The 14,872-nt window shown below is 41.5% G+C and overlaps 1 protein-coding gene across 1 annotated transcript; it reads right to left on the bottom strand.

The window, feature by feature from the left end:
• Positions 1-7,862: 7,862 nt before the first annotated feature.
• Positions 7,863-9,620, bottom strand: LOC134286984 (uncharacterized). The gene has a single exon (XM_062848700.1). The coding sequence runs from the start codon at positions 9,618-9,620 to the stop codon at positions 7,863-7,865; it is 1,758 nt and encodes a 585-aa protein (XP_062704684.1).
• Between the last annotated feature and the right edge of the window lie 5,252 nt (positions 9,621-14,872).

Below are 14,872 nucleotides of genomic sequence, written 5' to 3'. Positions count from 1 at the left end.
TATTCACATCCTTCGCTTCGAATAGCTGTTTAGAGTTTTGGTATTTACCATCATAGTCATATTGTTTTCTTATTTGCGAGTATCGTTTGCAGTGAAGTACAAGATGTTCCGCGGTCTCCATCTCGTTGCAGAAATCGCAGATCGGACTGTCTTTCAGCTTCATTTTATGCAGCCAGTATTTGCTGTAGTCGTGCCCGGTGATCAGTCTGTTGAGAGTTCTTGTTTCGACGTTGTTCAAAGGCAAGTTGTAGTACCAAGGCTTCTCTTTAAATTCGGGTTGAATTTCTGCAAACTTTCGTCCTTTTTCGTTGGCGTAATCCTTATACCAGTTGTTCACCTTTTCCTGTTTGATTTTCATCAATCGTAGATATGCGTCCTTCAGTAAAACTGGATGTTCGAAGAGTTCTCCATGCTGTGCTCCGTGTTTGGCCAACTCATCAGCCAGATCGTTACCTTTGATGTCGATGTGACTTGGAATCCATTGGATATCGACGTTCCATTCCTGGCAAGTCCGGATGATTTCATCTGCTATTTCGCTTCTTTCCGAGTGTCGCTGGCTGTGGTCCAACAGCATACAGGACGACAGCGAATCCGTGAAAATTACTGCATCCCTCGCCTGGTGCGCTCTGACCTCGTCTGCTGCTACTTTTATTGCTAACAGTTCGGCCGTCATGATCGATGTTTGGTGCTCCAATCTCAGCGAAATCCTACGGTTGCTGAACTCCAAGAAGATTCCTATTCCACAAGTTCCATCCAAGTTTGATGCATCTGTGTAAATTTTACACCTGGTCTTGTATTTCCCATTGAGAAGTCCTAACACCATTTGTTTCATCACCCTCGGGTTCGTATTTTGCTTTTTGAACACGGCTCCTACGCTCATATTGATGGTGACCTCTGCTGATGCCGGATCGACCACCACCGTCCGGACAGGGCTGATAGTGTTGAAGATGTTGCGATGTTCCAAGTACTGCTTTTCCTGGTAAGTCAGCTTCTCACTGTCTCCTTCGTAGTCTTCAATCTCTTGCAACTGCTCATAGATCGGATTTCTGTATGCAACGTTTTTTGCAAGTTCTTTGCACGCTATATACTCGCTACGTATGTCCCACGGCTCCTGACTTGCTACTGCTAGCAGCGAGTTCAGTGGTGTAGTTTTACTGCATCCAGTGACTTTTCGCAAGCACGCATTTAAGGCGGTTTGTATTGTCTTTCTGTTCGTCGTTGATGTATTGTTGACTGTTGATGACCCGTACTCCACACAGCTTCTCACCAGGGCGTTGTACAGCAAGATCATCGTCTGTGGGTGACCCCCGCTACGAATGCTAGATATCACTTTCAGCATCTTCAATCGTTCCTGTATTTTCTCCTTCATAATCCGTATGTGGCCTCCAAACCCCAAAAATCTATCTATGTACAGTCCCAGGTACCTGTGACTGTTAACCTTTTCTATCACAGTATTGTCGACTTTTATGTTTAGCGGCTGAGTTCCTCCATGGAACAGGATAATCTTCGTTTTGTTTGGATTGATTTCTAGGTTCAGGTCCTTCGCTCTACTAGTAAAGTTGGTCAAGTGGATTTGCATTTTTTGGTTTAATGCTTCGATGGATTTCGCCCTAACTATTAGAGCGAAATCATCCGCAAACTGAACCAAGATTGTGTCCTCATCGTATATTGTGTGTAGTTTTGTCGTGTACACGTTAAAAAGAGAGGGCGACATCACATCGCCCTGTGGAAGTCCGTTGCTTACTATCCTCGTCAACGTTTTTTCTCCTACCTTCATTGCGATTTTCCTGTTTTTCAAAAAGGACGTAACCCATATTATAACTTCTGACGGAAATAGTAGTTCTTGCATGGTCTCCTCCAAGGTGTCCGTTTTTACGGCATTGTAGGCGTTTGTTAAATCGATGAAAGTCACCGCCGTGATAAACCCGGCTCGTTTATTCTGTTTAATGGCATTTACCACGTAGTTGAGACAAGTCGACGTTGAAACGTTTCTTCTGAACCCAAAAGACAGTTCGGGTAAAATACATCTTTCTTGTAGATGGTTCTGGATCTTCTCCAACACGGCTGTGTTTGTGATTTTGGTAATTGTTGGGATCAAGGCTATTGGCCTTTTTCCCTGTACGGTGCTCTGATCACGTCCCGGCTTGGGAATCGCTACGATTTTGATTTCCTTCAGGTGGTATGTTAAAGTACCTGATACGAACATACGGTTTATATGTTCTATTATGACGTCTCTAACCTCTGGTTTTATTTGCTTGAGCATTCCGTACGTGATCATATCTCCGGAAGGTGCCGACTTCGAATTTTTTGATGCCAGAATCTTGCTCCACTTGTCTGCATCCATCAAATTGTAGCGGCAGACAGGTCCGTAGGATATTGGTACCTCGATATCTACATCGTTTTGTCCAACGTGCACGTCCAAAAACTCCTCTCCTAGGCGTTCATCCTCCTGTATCGGATTGTTGACTCTTCTTTTGTTTCTTTTTCCTGATATCCTTGCAATTTTGCTCCACAGGATCTTCGAGCTTGTTTGCGGGTCCACGCTTTCAGCAAGCTCTTCAATCTGCTTCTTGATACCCTCGTTCTTCAGTCTGGTGAATGTTGCAGAACACTTCTTAACCTCTATAGCATTTTCAATAGTACTGCAATTACGAAACCGTTTCACAGCTTCCATTTTTTCCTTCCATGCCACTTCCACTCTATCGCTCCACCAAGCTTTGGGCGTGTGCCTGCTTACTTTCTTGTTGCTGTCTACACACTGCTTCACCTTGTTTTTGAAGTCATCCAAGCTTTGAATATCATCTGCCTTCCAGCTTGCAACCTCTTTGGCTATCCTCTGATGGTTTACGAAGATTGGTCTAGGGTCTTTATCAGACGTGATCAAACTGGCTTCGATCAACAGATGTTCGCTTCTCCCAACGGATTTCGGAATAGTTTTCCAATCAGTTTGCGAATACAGCCCTGCCGAACATATGGTCAAGTCGATTGCTGTTGCTTGTTTCGTGGTGTCTATAGGGATGAACGTTTTCGATCCGTCGTTCATCACAATGAGATTTGATGCATTGATGGCGTCCATCAGAATTGTCCCCTTCCTGTCGCAATAGTTGTTGCCCCACGAATAGTGGTGGCAATTAAAGTCACCAGCTATGATGATCCTGTTGAATCTTTCCAGTTGAGCGATGATCGAATTCAGTTCCGCCTCAAAAACGTTAGATGGAACCGATGGTGCAACATACACTCCGACGATGACGACATCTAGTCTCAGCACTTTGACGGCTACTATTTGAATCTGGTCCGACTGCACCGTGACGCTTATCTGCTGGTAGTTGTATTTCATTTGGACGTACACGCCAAATCCTCCATAACCATCTGGTCGTGCTGTTAGTATCTGATGATAACCGCTGATCCTATACGCTCGGCTTGCCTCCTCTCCTGGACGAGTCCAAGTCTCCGAGAACACTCCGACGTCGTAGTTTACATCATTCAATACTCGCAATAATTCATCTTTGTTTTTTTGCAGACTCTGAACATTAGCTTGTACTAATCGCATTTATTTTTATTTATGACTATCTACATTTTGCTATTCTTAACTAAATGTTTAATTTTTGTTTAAACTTACATTGCTATTCCAGTTCCAAACTAAAAGGGTTAACCTTACCTTCTCCGATCATGTTCGTAACAAACCTTGAGAAATCCTCCTGGCTTGATGCACCCGCCACGCTCGTTGATGGGGTGGGCTGTAGGTCATTCATTCCGTCATTCCTCTCTTGTTGCTGCTTCGCTGCTTGCCGTAGCTGGTTCTTCCACTTTTCCGCCTCCGTGACCTTGTACTTGTTGAACAAGGCAACTCCATTCGTTTCGCATTCTCCATCGGTTTTCTTCTTTTTCTCCTGCATTACCACTACTTGATCCGCAATGTTGACCGACGTTTCTGTCACTCCCGTGCGTTTCCGTGGTCTGGGTGGTGGCGCGAACCGCGCCTTGTACTTTCCTGCTGTCATTGATGCGAAGGATTCGGCTGGGGTGGGCTCCTGTGCTCTGTCAACCAATGCTTCGTAATAATTTCGGGTTTGTATGGGAAACTGCTCCACAGCTTCAATCGCCGTTAGGCTTGTTCGTGCCATAATCGCCTGTACATTGTTTTGTCTGGTTCTTTCCGGGCAGTTGAAATCCGTTGTTTTGTGCGCCGTTCGACAGTACAAACACCGCTGTGGTTGCCTGCACTCGTTGTATTCCTCTTGTCTGTCGTGTGTCCTTGAGCAGTTCTCGCATCTGCGTTTGCTTTTGCAATTCGCTGTCAGATGATTGTACCGAAGACAATTCTGACACAAGACGGTTTTCCTGTAGAACGCTCTAACGCCAACCGAACAGCAGAAAATTCTGACATGCTCGGGTAGTTTGGCTGCTCTGAACGTTACGCTCAATCGCATCGTTGGTTCCTTTTTTCCGTTAACGTGTCGGTTCATACGGTAGACTGCCATTACTGGGTACTCACATTCCAGCTCGTCCATGATTTCCTCAGCAGAAATATCCAATGGAACACCGGCAATAACACCAGTGACAGAGACCAAATGTCGTGGTATGTATGCTCGGTAGTTTTTGTCCTTGAGATGTTCATCCGTTGTCAGCCTGTTTGCGATTTGGTAATTGTTGAAGTATACCATCAACTTATTACGTCCAACCTGCTTCATTTCGGTTACGTGGGTTTTGTACAATGGCATCTTTCGCAGTGTACATGCCAGCGACAACTTGTTGATTTTCACTCTTCCATCCTGTGTGTCGATTAACTCAACCATGACACGAAACGGACCCTGATCTCCGTGCTCGTATTGGTAGTTGACCTTCTTCTGACCGTTGTTTGCTCCCGTGTGCGTGTTCATTGTCGCGTCTGTTCGGACGCCATTTGCATTTTCGCCTTCAGTATCCATAGCTGTGTAGTGTGCCGTTGCAATTTCGTTTTCTTTTTGTTCCGCAGTCGCCATTTTTATTTTCTTCCTAGCACTACTCTGCTCGACACTTTGCACGCCATTTTGTTTTCTTCTGACGACCTCCTTTCCACAACTTTGCACAAAATTAGCGTCCTGTCGCACTTTTATGTAACTTTTCACTAGTCTAATATTACACTTCTATTTCAATTAAACTTAGCTCAAAGAAATTTAACGAATTTCGATATTAAAACGCTTTGTAATATTGATCACACTCCGAAATTATTTGGAAGCTCTCTCCACTAAAAACGCGTGTGGTAACTCCGACGCCTCGTGTTAGAATGTTTTTAGCATTCAGCCGATGTAAACAAACAGTTGAAGCACCCCTTGCGTGAACAACTTTCGAGCTTTATTCCTGGCTCCGCGCGGCCTTTCGACCTCCGCAACGAGCTTTAGGAAAGCTTTCGGAATTCACGCTCGGATATTTCTACACAGCAAAATTAGAGTGACTTCCAGTCACTCTACACGCTAAGGTCAGTTTACCTTTTTTTCCAAAAAGTGCACAATCGCAAATATGCGTAAATGATACTCAAATATAGGTAAACAAGACTCAAATATGGGTAAGGTGTACCTAATTTTAACCCAAATATGAGTAAATATTACCCATAAATGCGAATGTGCACTTTTGCAAAATGTGAGGTTTATTTACCCATATTTGCGTAAAATTTACGCAAATTTGAGTAAAATTTACCCATATTTTAGAAAAATAGGTAAACTGACCTTAGCGTGTAAGCAAAATATTGTATACACTGAGAAACCAAAGTACTCTTTAAAGGGTGAAAAAGTACCCTCTTTGAGAGTAACTAGGTGAACTCTTTTTAAGAGTAAATGGCCTTTACTCTTTAAAGAGTAAAGTGCTCGTACGTCAGTTCAACGAGTAAATTTTACCCATTATCCGCAATATAAACCGGTCGGAATAATGGGTAAATTTAACTCTTTTTTATTTCCTTTTGTTTTAATTTTGACAAAAAATGAAAAATATAAACATACAAAACAATTTTGCTTAAGAACATTTTTATTTTATCACGAATAGTTACTTTATTCGACTTTATTTGAATAATCAGTTCCTGCGTTACCGCTATGGCGCTATTGAGTGGGGTGGAGAAGTCCTTCGGCGACAAACTCTTCAATACCGACGAAGATCCATTTCTTCAGAAGTATCCTGCAATCAAATAACAATATTTCAGATGATCATAATCACAGACAAATTGTTAAGGAGAATTCACATACTTACCCGTTATTTCTAGTTTATTATTTGTTCTTCCAAAGTAAAAGCTCTCGATTTGCAACCAGAAAGAGCAAGCGCCGAGGCAAACGCAAACTTATCTTAACACAATTTTCACCCTATAAAGAGTAAACACCTCAAACTTCAAAATGGGCAAAATGGGCAAGCTCCATATATCTGCAAAAAGAGGGTACTTTTTACTCCTTAAAGGGTAATGCCAGGTTCGCAGTGTAGCACAGAAGTTCCCAAACTTTTTGCTATCGCGACGCCTTTTGCACGCAGGAAAATAAATTGTGAACACAATTAAATTCTAGTTCAAATCAAACAATTTTTCAGTTTGTATAGCGACAAACTGATTTCTAGTTAAAACTGAGCTGCTCCATTGTTTGATAATACAAATATTTTCATCATCATCATTGTCGAAATTTTTGACAGTTTGTTAGAACAAACACAGATTTGGTAGTTTCAACATAAAATACCGGATTGTTTTAGACGACTGTACGTTTGCCTCTAACAAAGCCGGAATGTGATTGTGTTGGTGATGGCTGCTCCTGCGGCAGCTCGGAAATATATTTTTAGACACTCGTCGAGCGGATGGAAGCGAGAACGAATAAAAAAACCCGATTTAATCCACCTATGGTGAACAGAACCCTTCTTACACTTATTGAAATTATTGTTGTACTAGTTGTATTTAACATATTTATTTCGTGCTATTGATTAAAAGTTCTAGAAAATATTATGGATTTGGCATCTAGAGAATTGGTTTCCAAAATATCATCATGGACCATGGGCTAAACTACCAGAAATGCCAGACACCTCCTAGAATCTTGTATGGAATGCTCGATGGAATGTTTAAAAAATAGCTTACATATTCTGGAATATTGTATCTTTTGTTAACTGCCAAAAGATCTTGAATCGATTATGGTGAAGAAAGGACAAAAATGATATATCTACTAAGTTAATCAGTTTTGGCATTAGCTAGTTATTTTGGCTGTCCGGTTCTTGCATTTTTCCCACAATATATAAATTCAAAGCTTTCATTTAACATATTGTTAGTTTTCATAGAATTCCTGTTTATTTGTAATTTGTTATTTATAATTTTGTTGAAAACAATAACCTGCTATAGTATACACTATACATGAGGTCAGCATTATTTATTGAAAAATAATTTCCCATATAATGGCCAAAAACTCAAGCAAGATAACAAGTGAATATAATAATAAAATAAAAAAAGAATTTATTGAAATACTTTTCGTAAGATATCTCAGTAATCAAATGTCGAATCGAAATAAAATTTCAGGGCGTTTTACAAGGACATTGCAGCTTTCATTTGGTGCTAAGAGAACCTAAATCGGTTGACAGACGGCTGAGGTATTTATTATGGTACCCTTGGTCAAAAATCTCTCAAAAAGTTAACATGTATTACTCCCAAGTACTCTTTGAAACATATCTCGGTAACCAAATGTCCAATCCTAATGAAATTGTGTAGGATTCTACTAGAATGTTGTAGCTTTCCTTTGGTGCCAGGAGAACCGAAATCGGTTGACAGACGGCTGAGATATTTATAATGATACATATGCTGATCCTGATACACTTGGTACTGATAATGATACACGTGGTCAAAAATCTCAAAAAGTTTAGTTGTATAAATCCTAAGTACTGGTTGGTGGACCCAGTGTGATCCGTTTTGTATCCCTCTCGAACAAGAACCGGTAGAAGTGCTCTGCTCCAATCAAAAGATCGATCCGATTGCTGATGTTGAAGTTTGGATCAGCCAATTGAATATCCTTTGGAATCTTCCAGTGTGCCACGGGTATGTGCGCTGATGGCAACTCCGACGTTACCTTCTGAAGCACTAAGAATTCCATCCCCACTGAGAAGTCCTGAACCCGTGAGCTAACTGTGGTGTTCACCAAAAATCCGGCTCGTGTTTGTGCTTCACCAACACCGCTAATTGGCACGTTTATCGTCCGTCGTTTCAGGCTAAGCATCTGGCACAACCTCTCACTCATGATGTTGGCTTGCGAACCGTTGTCCAGTAATGCTCGAGCCATCTGTTTCCCTCCGTGCTGGTCCCGAATGACCAGTACAACCGTTGACAGTAGTACATTCGAAGTTTTCCCGCCCTTGAATCCTACGTTGTATGTTCCAATCGCTCCTTGATCGCCTTCGTCTTCAGATTCCACCCCGCTAGCCGCCACCGATTTCGATTTGTTCCGTGTCTTCTCCGGTTTGCTCACCGGCTGATCACTGCTTCCAATACCGCTGCTGCTCAACGGAAATCCGGAATGAATCAGTGAATTATGCTTTTCTCCACACTCACGACTGCTGTTCACAAACTGCAGCTTCTCTTTCAGTGACATTTTAGAAAATTTACTACACCGGCCCAGGAAATGTGAATCCCCACAACAACAGCAGACTGAACCACATCTTTCCCCATCAGCAGCGTGAACGGTCACCTTTTGACGCTTGAATTCCACCTTCTGCAAACTGCCTTTCAATTCAACGTTCGATGAAACTGCTTCTAAAACCCTTGTCTGCTTTTCCAAAAAAATCACTAGAATCGTAAACGTCGGATCCTTTGTAGACGCTGCGTGGTCTTCCCAAAGCTGAAGTGTCTGCGTATCCAGTTTGGAGCACATCCAATGAACGATCATCGCACCCCACTCGTCTGTCTTCTCTCCCAACTGCTTCAGAACCTTCAGCCGCTGTTCGAATTCATCCACCAGAGCATGGAGAGCCACAGACGAATCCTTTTCCACTTTCGGGTATTCCATCAGTGCCTGCAAATGCCTCTTCTTCAACAGGTACTCGTTGGAATACCGCTTCGTAATCGTGCTCCAAGCAATCGAATAGTTATCGTTGGTAAGCGTGAGCGATTCGATAAGTTTGGCTGCTTCCCCTTTAAGCGCTAACTTCAGGTAATGGAACTTCTGCACGTCGCTTAGCTCCGCAGAATCGTGAATCAGCGACACGTACGTTGACTTGAACGACAGCCATCCCTTGTAGTCGCCGTCGAACTCTGGTAGAGAAATCTGCGGCAGACGAACACCAGTGTGCGCCCCTACATGTTGACCATTCCGCGCTAACGTGTTGTTTAGCTCAACAGCAGTCTCCTCCGATGGTAGTTTTGCCAGCAAAGCCGCCCGTAAACGATAGTACAGCTTCTCGAATTCCTCGTAGGCCGTGGTGCAGTCCTCCTCATAGATCCCTTCCGCGTCCAGCTCTGCGATTTCTTCTTGAACCTCCTCAAACTCTTCAAACTTTGCCTCAATCTTGTCCAGTCTTGACTGAACTTCCCCCGTATGAATATCTGGGTTGAAACTGCCCAGAAATTGCGCATGTCGCTTTAATGATGCGACAATACGCTCCCGCTTTTTGACCTTTTCCTTAATTTTCTTTTCAGTCATTTCCCACAACCACTACCAGCACAGCAAATCGAAGTACGAACGATGACGACCGAGAATGAGAATTGAAACGAACCAAGAAGCTCTGCAAAACTCCAAGTGAGGCAGTTGGACAGGTACTCACCTGAGGCCTGTCTCAACTAGGCCTTGTATTCAAATTAATGCAGCTTTCGCCCGTTGTCTTGTAATGGTATGCCTTAGGATGATCGTCGTCGTACTTCGAATTGGTGCTTGTCGAAAGATGTTGATAATAGCAACCAGCAATGCAGACTTAGAGTCCCTATAATTATAGTCTGGCGGACTGTCACTTTCGGCCGGAGCCAATCGAGCATGACGTCATAGTGTCCTCACCGATAAATGCTACACCATGACGTCGATTGGCTCCGGTCGAAAGTGACAGTCCGCCAGACTCTAACTAGACTGACTCTATGCATACTGAGTTGCAACAAAATTCCTTGCAATGCACGTAGTTCCACGCAATTTAACAAAAATCCAATAGAAAGGAGAGAAAATCCAAGATCGGAGAGAAAATCCAGATAGGATAGTAATAAGTTGGACAGGTACTCACCTTGTACCTGTCTACAACAGGGCCTTGTATTTTTATAAAATCTGCCTCCAATTCATCCAGCAATCCCGATAATAGAAATGGTTTGATTCGACTGACCTTTTTTGTATGCAGATCACCTCCGATTTTGGACCAGTCTAATCCGAATAATGTCGCTATGTTTTAGCACGTAGCATACGACGTCACTCCTCCCTGTAGCTATCCGAGTTGATTTCCGTTCACCTTCCGTATGTGAGCAAAACGTCGTTGCCCAGTGTCGTCCACCAACCGAATATGCTCGCACAGTAGCCAATGATAACGTGTACCGAGAAAGGATCAATAGGGTACCATATAGCACCACCCGCAATCAATAAAGGTAATGGACAGGCACTCACACCTGAGGCCTGTCAACAATAGGCCTTGTATCTAGTTTTTCATCACCACAGCGATCATCAGCTCTCCTTAATGTAGATTGGTTGTTCTATCCTTGCAAAACCTCCGTTGTCGGTGCGATAGACTCTGCAATGTGCGTATCCGTTCAAAGCAGTGTATTCACCGTACAGAAAATATCACATCCCCAGCTCGCAGATATGAAACAAGAAATGTCTCAGTAGCACCACAAGTGTTGCAAGATGCGATGGAATACCACTCACCTGTGGCCTAATGATATAGGCCTTGTATTATAGACAAGAACTGGTGCAACTGGATACACGTCGCGCGTTTACAATTTATCACGCAATAAAATGTGCAGTATGATATGATATCGGATGGGTGGGTCGCGCTGCGTTAGAGAGAGTAACTTCTCCGTCCGTTGGGAAGCCTGAATTGCGGATCCGTTACACCAAAGATGTCCTCCAAGACGCCTTTTCTTCACCAGAACAATGCCAATCCAAGCGCTATACTGGCCTTCTCCAACCACTAATCCTGGTCACGGCACCATAAAATGTTCATCAATCTCCGGGTTCGCCGGTTGGAAGATCACGGCCAGCTATACAATTATCCGATTCCGATCACTGCACACTTTCTTCACGATTCCGAGATTCTTCCAAACTAGGTATAAAGCACACTTTTACGGTCTTTGGTACGACGAAATTGCACCGACGCACTTTATTAGAATTAATAGTCCAAAATTCACAACTCCAAAAAATTTATTGCTTATGATCGAGTTAAAAACGAAATGCACCTCTTTATTGCTCAAAGTTATATTGGCTACTGACTGGGGCAAATATTTTCCTAAGCTTCTACAGCCGCCGGTTCGGCTTGAGAACTACCTACACATTTATTCGTTCGTGTTACGTCTCTGTGTTGTGTTATCATTTTTTCAATGTTATCAGTAGCTGTGTATATAGTGTCCAACATATGGTTGTAAAGTGTATGACAGTTTACTAAATTTTTACCTATTTGTTCCCAGTTTAACGTTTTAGTTCATTAAGCTTTTAGTTTTAATTCATTACAATTTTTTTTTTCTTCAATCTCTTAACCTCACTGCGTGAGCGATTCCAATTGGAAGCTGTACATACACTTTGTACAGCGCCTAAATGTATTCTATTTCTAATTGTACTACATCGAACTGGTTGCGATGCGCTGCTTTCACTCTCTACCCTATCATGGTAGAATGATGAGCACGAGGATGTTGATGTGTGGCTGTTGGTTGTTCCTGTTTCCAGTCCGATTGGGGGTCCATTATGGATTGCCGTTCGCCGATGTCCAAATATCCGGGTTCATTTGAGCCATGGGCTCAGAAGAGGGTCAGTGTCAGCTGCTCTCAGGGGGAAAGAGAAACTGACGAAAGTGCCGGGGCTGGGTTTGAACCCATGACCATCTGCTTACGAAGCAAACGTGTAGCCACTACGCCACGGGCCCCGGCAATTCATTACAATTATTTAAGTTCAAATCAATTTCAAATTATACAAACAGTCAACAGTATATGTGACTCGGCCCTGCGGGCCTCGGATCGAAAGTCGGTTTTCCAAGCGGTATTTATACCCTTCTTATGGGTGTAAGAAGGGTAAAAAGACAAAAAGGCGAAACCAACCAACTTTTTGTGGATGTTGTCTTGAGTGCCTGCGCGTTATCCATCACGGCCAAAACTGCACTTGGAAGTTGGAGTGATGGATTTGCTACACTTTCTTCGTTGTGGCGATGTTGGGGTAAGAATTTTAAAGATGTGTGAGTGCTTCCGGGCCATGTTTGTGGTTCTTATTTTGTTGATACAAATGAAGTTTTTAACGTTATATGAAATGATGGGAATAGGGTCCTAAAATTAAAGACGAAATCTCGCTTATATTGAATAATACGATCAAGCATGATATTCTAAACGGAATTGTACTTTACTCGAACGTGAAAAACAAAGGAATAATGAGAAAATTCGAAATAAATAAAATGGTAAATAGTTCTACTTTGACATTTGAGGTCAACCTTGTGTGACTGAGCTCGACATTTTTCGCACTGGGATTTCAAAAATGTTCCTATCTGACATACACGGTGAAAAAAAATCACTCAAAGTATGTGTTATAAGCTAGGGACGAGACAAAAGGCTAAAAAATAAAAAATATATTTTTTCAACTACGGTTAATAAAAACGTCAAAAAATAAGTAAATATGTACTCTTGAACCATATATTGTGGTTTAAAACAAGAATCCCGATAGGACTTTAGGAGCCTATTGGTTGTTTTGATCGATAAACTCTACGTAAGAACAAAGAAATATTACTTTGGAATAAGTAAATGGTCAGTTTGAAAATCAACCATGTCTCAAGAAACAATTATTAATTGAAGAAAGGTTTCTCAAACCATTGTTATTAAACCATATGTCGAATAATATTTGGTTTACTGGAACTGAAACTTTTGTTCAACTCTTGTTGTATGTATGTATGTAGGTAGCCACCATCCTAGCTTGAGTCTTGCTCTGCATGCAGTTCCACTCAACAGTAAAGATTAAATTTCATTACCATTCTGAATTCAACATACCGCTGTATGAAGGGCCAAAAGGGGGTGTGGCGGACCCGTAAGTAGAGACACTTACGCGAAATCCGCGGGTTTAAGAGAATCTCCTTCCAACAGTATGATCCAACAGGATGAATAATGAAATTCACATTACTTGTCAAGCTTTCTACGGGATGGTTTGTTATAAGAAGGGCGCGTCAAATCCATTGCAACTGTTGGGATAGAAGAACCCATCTACAAGGATGTTATAGTTACTTCTCACCACGCTCCGGCTGGCAATCCACTCCGTTGCACAGTTACAACTTCAATGATGCCCTGATGCTTTCTCCCGACCCCATATAGTCATATAGTTACATAGTTATATAGTTATACAGTTATAAAATCATATAGTTATATAGTTATACAGTAATATAGTTTTATATTTTATAGTAGTATAATTATGTAGTATAATTCAATATGATGAAATATAATTATGCAATGTTATGCAATCAATAAATAATAATGAAATATAATGTATCATATGTATATGTATATGTATACAGGGTGTTAGGTTCCTGAGTGCAAACCTTTTAAAGGGCGATAGAGGACCACAAATGGTGAAAAAAATTGTTCCACGCATATGGTCAAATCTCAACCGTTACGTAGTTATTGAACTCCCCATTGTGGTAATGGATATATGTAAATGAACTAAATCATTTATCAAATGATTACTGTATTTACATCTTAGGCTCATTTCATTTATTTGGCTTGATTAGGCTGCCTTCCGTGTGTAGACATTTCGAATGGCAAATCCAACAGTCATTAGCGTGCGAAAGAGAAGAGAGAAAAGAGAATGTGAGCGAAGAGCCCTCGACGCCGGTCAAGCGGTAGATTCGGCACCCGACTATGCGATCGATGAAAGAATGAAAACCGAGATCAGTTAATCGGACATAGCGGTTGGCAACGGACGTGTTGCAGTAACCAGTTGAAAATGTTTCACGTTTTCAACTGGTTACGACAGGTTACGACATGGTGCAGTCGGTAGCCGAACTGTATTGTTTCATAGAGTGAGTGAAGAAAGAAATAGAGGGAACGAACGAATAGAAGTTGGAAAATAAGGTGAAATTGGCTAAAAAAATAAAGGAAGTGGATTTAAAAAGGAGAGAGATTGGAAAAGCCAAAAAAATAGATGGGGCTTTGAAAAACAAAGAGAAAAAATAAATGCCGGAAATAAGAAAAGCAACGCCAACAAAAAAATAAATGGAGCTTAAAAAATAAATGAGAGACAGAGATATAAAAAAATAAATGATGGAATTATGTTGAAAAAAGCCAAAAAATAGATGGGGCTTTCAAAAAAAAAAATGAGAAATATGAAGCCATAAAAAAAAATAAATGGAGATATGGAAGACGGAAGATGATGACAGTATACGAAAAAAAATAATAGTACATGGTAGAGAAACTAACTCGAAAAGTAAAAGAAGTTCATGACAAATACCAAAAAAGTGGAGGCAGAGCAAAAAAATAACGAGGGTTATAGGAACGACGGGACAGAGAAACAACAAGCGAAATATCGAATGGGCATCGGTTTTCTACTTGAGTCATACGGATCGGAAGAAATGTGACTGAGTGATGTTGTGAGTGATGAAGAGGAAAACAAATAAATGAGAGACAGAGATATAAAAAAATAAATGATGGAATTATGTTGAAAAAAGCCAAAAAATAGATGGGGCTTTCAAAAAAAAAAATGAGAAATATGAAGCCATAAAAAAAAATAAATGGAGATATGGA

The sequence above is a fragment of the Aedes albopictus genome, chromosome 2, assembly GCF_035046485.1.
Source record: "Aedes albopictus strain Foshan chromosome 2, AalbF5, whole genome shotgun sequence".
In the NCBI taxonomy this organism is placed as follows: domain Eukaryota; kingdom Metazoa; phylum Arthropoda; class Insecta; order Diptera; family Culicidae; genus Aedes; species Aedes albopictus.
This window is presented reverse-complemented; position numbering and strand designations above follow the sequence as displayed.